Below are 5,937 nucleotides of genomic sequence, written 5' to 3'. Positions count from 1 at the left end.
CTAACTGTAGTGTGAAGCACTGAGAGTGCGGTAGGGTTATCTGTAGTGTGAAGCACTGCGAGTGCGGTAGGCTTGTCTGTAGTGTGGAGCACTGGGAGCGCGGTAGGGTTATCTGTAGTGTGAAGTACTGAGAGTGCGGTAGGGCTAACTGTAGTGTGAAGCACTGAGAGTGTGGTAGAGTTATCTGTAGTGTGAAGTACTGAGAGTGCGGTAGGGCTAACTGTAGTGTGAAGCACTGAGAGTGCGGTAGGGTTATCTGTGGTGTGAAGCACTGAGTGTGCGGTAGGGTTGTCTGTAGTGTGAAGCACTGAGAGTGCGGTAGGGTTGTCTGTAGTGTGAAGGATTGTGTATCGTCTGTAGTGTAGGTTGCCGTGTTAAGATTTGTGTCGTAGACTCACACGCATTGAGGTTTCTACGAGTGTTCGTAGAACTGTCTGTATTCCAGAACTCATGAACGCGTGGGCGTGCTTGTGGCTGTAGAGGTTTCCCTGTGCGTAATGTTGGCACTCGTCTTGCGCAGAAATACATCATTGCGTTAAGGTGTTGGTTGCAGGGGCGTTGTATTGTATTTGTACCGTCACTCTCAACACACTTTGCATTGCAAGCAATTTCACTGTGGCTGCTCACACAGGCATAAGCCAATTCATTTTCTTTCAAAGATATTCCGATGCAAAGCTCCTAATACTGTCTCTTTCATGATGTCGGCATACGGGTTGTAGGGTTGTAATGTTTTAGGGATTAGTGCAACACCCCGTCCGTGTGTGTGCTACAAATCTGCCGCTTTTTCCTTGGTCCTAATCTGGTGTGTCTTTGGCATGTAGGTGCGATGCATTCATATTATAACCGTGCGATCTATGTGTATTATTACAATGCAATGCATATCTAACTGATCCTATTCCTGATAAGTCCTTCCGCGCTCTCCGATCCCCAAGTTACGAAATTTATTTCGTTTTTTCTTTCTGTTTTGCATTTATCAAAGCGTAGGGAGAAACCGATGTGAGTGATTTCAAGAATCGGCTGGAACACTCGTGCCATTCAGAGCGACGGGGTGGTGGGGTGCGCATAGAGAACAACCAGGTGAGTTGTGTGCACAGGTTAAGTGATTGGTTCGACGTAATACATGTGTGTAGATGAAGAACAACTTATGAGTACTTCATTTGTAGATGAAGAACAACTTATAAGTACTTTATCTGTAGATGGATAACAACTTATATATACTTCATCTGTAGATAAAGGGTAGCTTATAGATACTTCATCTGGGCGGTGTGGTGCGCATAGAGAACAACCAGGCATGTGCACATATTAAGTGTACATATACAAACATGTATTATATACTGACACCATTCTATTTGTTAACCAACTTTCTCACGCACACGAATCAATCAGCCTCTGCCGGTTAAAGAAAACGAGAGCTCGTACCAAACCACCGACTGCGGTGAGAGCCAGCGCACCTGTGACAGCCTGTCGCAAAATGCCATAGATATGAGTGATCCCTCTGAGACAAATCCATCCTCGAAGCTACTAGATCCGCCACCTCTGCCACTAGCGATCGAGGCCAAATACGAGAGAGACCAGTCACCGCCACACTCTCAAAGGGTGGGCGGGCCGTGTGTAATGTCTGCCAACGCACCAGAATTGGTAGCAAAGGCGAACACGGAAGCCATCACCAGACAGGACACGCTACAGGCACAGCATAGGCATCAGCCTGTGAGTGGGGGGGTTGTATTGCCCGTAAGTGCTCCCGTACCGGCAGTAGCTGTGAAGGCCGAGGTGACGACCCGGCGAGACATGCTACACAGTACCCTTGCGCCTGTGCGTAGTGGGTTTGTGGGGCCAGGAGGTGAACCAGGATTGGTAGTAAAGGCGATTGCTGAAGCGCGGGTCAAACATGAGCCCGTTGCACACACACCAACTGCCTCTGGTCCAACGCTTGGCGTTAAGGAGTACCCGCGAGAGACTTCAGACAATCCACGCGATGAGCGTCAGCTGGGAACGTCTGACAGACCTGATAAAACAAGACCACACCGAGAAACAAACGCCACCGTGCAGCTCAATACTACGCAAACCATCACAGACAGACCTGATAAAACAAGACCACAACGAGAAAAAAATGCCACAGTACAGCATAATACTACGCAAACCATCACAGACAGACCTGATAAAACAAGACCACAACGAGAAACAAATGCCACCGTACAGCTCAATACTACGCATATCATCAAAGGCAACGCCGCAGTGGATGAGGAGGTTGGTGTCAAGTGCGAGCCTGTGGAGTCGGAGACAAGCCACCCGTTCCGTTTGCAACAAGTAGTCACCGAACACCCGGTACCATTGGTATCGTCTGATATCACCCAGTTGAGTACAGGTGTGGGTGTTGGGGTGCATGGGATGGCCACTGCTCAGATGGGCTTGCATGCTGCGCACACTCTCGCTGTTCAGGCTCACAGCCGGGAAGATCGGGAAAGCATGGAGACTGACTCGGGCACTGTGGGGAAAGACGGGGCGACCGTGTGCGTTCTGGGAAAAGAAGGCGACCCACACATCAATACGGAAGGTGTAGGTAGGTATAAGGCAGGTAGCATAGAGAGATCTGGTGATTCGGATGGTCTGCGGATGGCCACGTGTGATTGGCAACATGGTGTGCATGCAGCCGGTGCCCACAGAGATACAGTGCCCCCGGCTGTGGTTCGTAGTCAGTCTACAGTACGTAGCATAGCAACTGTAGACGTTGGCACAGACACCCATACAACCAGGCATGGACAAATAGGGGAGTGTGCACGTGCGAGAGACGCTTGTGCTGCCCCCACAGTCACTGCTCATAACCAAATGCATGGTCCAGTACACAGTCAACCCTGTCAGGTAGCGTCCGATAAACCGGGACGTACCGCTTTCAACCAAATCAAGAGCCAACCAGCCGACGAGTGTCTCGGGCGAGCCCTTCCACCGCGTGCTGAGGCTAGTCCTCTGACTATGAAACCTTTTGTCAAGGCTCCCATGCATAGTTCAGGCACACTGGCGCCCCCCGACAGCCACCAGAGCGTACCTACTGACACACACCGCACTGTACGATTGTGTGGCGAGGGAGAGGCGACCGTTCTCGGCGCTACAGCAGCCGAGGCAGTGCGTGTGCCACACTCACCGGACACGCACACGCTGGGCGGTGTAAGGGTGGACAATGTCGGGGAGAGTGGGGGGTTAGTAAGGAGGAGGAGGTCGGCTGAACGACCACTCCGTGAAGACGTTGGTGGAGCGCTCACAGTGTGCGCTACTACACAGAGCCGCACGTGCGCAGAGGGGCCGTGTGTGGACACGGTGGGTGCCTGTGCTGGTGCAGGGCGGGGCTTGCACCGAACACGCACGCAGACACAGGCTGCTGGGTTATATGGGAGGATATCGGCTGCTGTTGGGAGAGGTAGTGTGTGCGTGTGTGTGTGTGCGGGTGTGTGCAGGTGTCGTCCAGGCTGTGCATGCAAGACACTGTGTGGGGCGAGTGTGCCGTTGGGGACCTTCCGTTCGCATGCCTTACTTGCTACCAGGAGCGAAGGGGCTATACAGCGCAGCACCCACACACAGAGCAAGTCAACTACCGGAGACTCTATTCTATCTGCATATACCCGCTGTGATAGCCTTGGAGAAGGACAACGCACCCTGAAAAGTCCTGTAGGGGGCAGGCCTAGGGCACCTGTGCACGCGGGTGGGGCCTGTTTGAGAAGGCGGTCGGGAACTCGTACACCCACGCCTGTCCAGACATCTCTGACAGACACACAGCCAAACACACTCGTGCATGCGTCGTCATTGCCACACGCACCCAGAAGCACCAGCACGCGTACGGTTTTATCGCCACATATGCACATACAAACGAACACGCATATAGGTTCATCTGTGCATACACGCAACGACACAAACACGCGTGCGGGCACACCCTCTGTCTCTGGACCACGTACTGGCGCACACAGAGACAGAGCAGCTGGCACCCATCTGACGACAGCTAGTGGTGCAGAAACGGGCAGCGTGTCACATACGACACCAAAGCGTAGGATTCTGAAAGCGCACCCCATGCATGGGAGCACTTGTGGGTCTGCTCATGACGTGAAGTGGCGATCGCCACGTGTCTGCATGTCAAAAGAGAACTTTCCCATCGCACAAGCCGGTAGTATGTTGAGGAAACGGCGGTATTTGCCGTTGTTAATAGCTCAGGAGGACGCCTGTATAGCAGGGTCAAAGACACCTACCGATACAAACTTTTGCAACAGCACATCTGGGGTGTGCGCAGCCAGAACTGGCACTGCGACGCAGGCGAAACACTCCCCGCGAAAACGGTTCGGGGGCACTCGTAGGGTAGAGCCTAGTACAGGCGAGAGGAAGCCACTGTGTGGTATTGCCACAGTTGGTGTGGCGGAAAAGTATGGATGCAAAGATCCGGGTATCGGAACAAATCACGGCGCAAAAGAAGTTTTAAGGTCAGATATTTTGGGCTCGAAGTCCGACCGCAAGCCATATGCACGCGTACTCAGTGTTAGAGAAACGAAGTCATGTGCAAATCTGGATACTGCACACCAGAACCCGGGTCCGGAAATATCCGAAAACAGAGTGGATACGACGTGTGACATAGAGAAAATGGGACATGTGGGTGACACCCATAGGAAGGCCACGAAAGCACACGTACCATGGAACTTGTCTGCAAGTGAAGGCGCAGGACCAACCGGGGCGGTGTCTGCCCCAGCAGCTTGTGTGGTGAACGATATGTATGGCAGAGAAACGCCATCAGCATATACTACCAACTGTCTCGATGGGAATAGCGCACCCACTAGTAGTCTGGCCAGTAGCCCTGGAGAGCCCAAGAGCCTATCCGAGTGTGTAGAGATGTGTAGCAGTACTAGCCCTGCAGCACTACGCACAGACACCACCACCACGACTGGCAAGTCTCTCAGTCGCAGTGCGGTACCTGGCGATGCAGCGTCAAGTGTCCGCAAACACGGACGAACAACCCCGGACCGTGCCATACGACCGGAGTCGGATATCAGACACACGCAATGTGACGAGTCAGGCGCTCGGAAACGCCAGCGACTCTCGCTAGAGGGAGATGTAGGTAGCAGTCCCCTTCGAACCTTAGAGAGCACGCATGGGGCTACGCTGCAGCAAGGTAGTACTGGTGAGCAAGGTAGTACTGGTGAGCAAGGCAGTGCCACGGCTGGTACTGTGGCCTGTGGTGGTACGGGTGGCCATCCCACGATCACTCGTACCAACACCACTGGTGGTACGACGAACAAGTGCACGCCTGTCAGTCACAGCGGAGGCTTTAGTGCAACTGACCCCATAAGGTCTGTCACTCTGGACACGGTAGCATCACCTAACCCCAACCCTAACCCCAACCGAAACCCTAACCCCGCTCAGCAGCAGAATGTCTCTGCGAATACATCCGGCATACAGACCCACCCCCCCGGCGCACACCCATCACAGTCACAGCCACAGTCACAGTCACAGTCACAGTCACAGTGTGCCATAGACCTGCGCATGGCTACACATCCGCTGGCGAGTGCACAACACGACGAAGCTCTGGCGCGATCGTCGTCGCATATTCTACGACTTATAACCAGCCAACCACTGCCGAATCTGTCCCTAACCCCTCAGTCGTCTGTGGAGTTGCCCACCGCTTACTGAGTGCATGCCACACATGATGTGGTGCTTCAGCATGCCACCATTGCGTGCAAGTGCAGAGTAGTCGAGTCAGTCGTCTGTGGAGTTGCCTACCGCTTACTGAGTACATGCCACACAGGATGTGGTACTTCAGCATGCCACCATTGCGTGCAAGTGCAGAGTAGTCGAGTCAGTCGTCTGTGGAGTTGCCTACCGCTTACAGAGTGCATGCCACACAGGATGTGGTACTTCAATAAAGATTGCGAAGGTTGCTCTTCGCTGCATCAGGAAGGCTTCTCT

At 53.3% G+C, this 5,937-nt stretch overlaps 1 protein-coding gene across 1 annotated transcript; it reads left to right on the top strand.

Moving 5' to 3' along the window:
* Positions 1 to 984: 984 nt before the first annotated feature.
* Positions 985 to 5,661, top strand: SARC_12132 (hypothetical protein; the record flags this gene model as incomplete). The annotated part of the gene is made up of 2 exons (XM_014293767.1): positions 985 to 1,077; positions 1,387 to 5,661. Coding segments are annotated over 2 exons (4,368 nt in total), but the record flags the coding sequence as incomplete, so codon positions are not given.
* Positions 5,662 to 5,937: the final 276 nt, after the last annotated feature.

This window comes from Sphaeroforma arctica (assembly GCF_001186125.1).
Source record: "Sphaeroforma arctica JP610 unplaced genomic scaffold supercont1.2094, whole genome shotgun sequence".
NCBI lineage: Eukaryota > Ichthyosporea > Ichthyophonida > Sphaeroforma > Sphaeroforma arctica.
The sequence above is the reverse complement of the archived record's forward strand: the minus strand, read 5'-3'. Positions and strand labels throughout refer to the sequence as shown.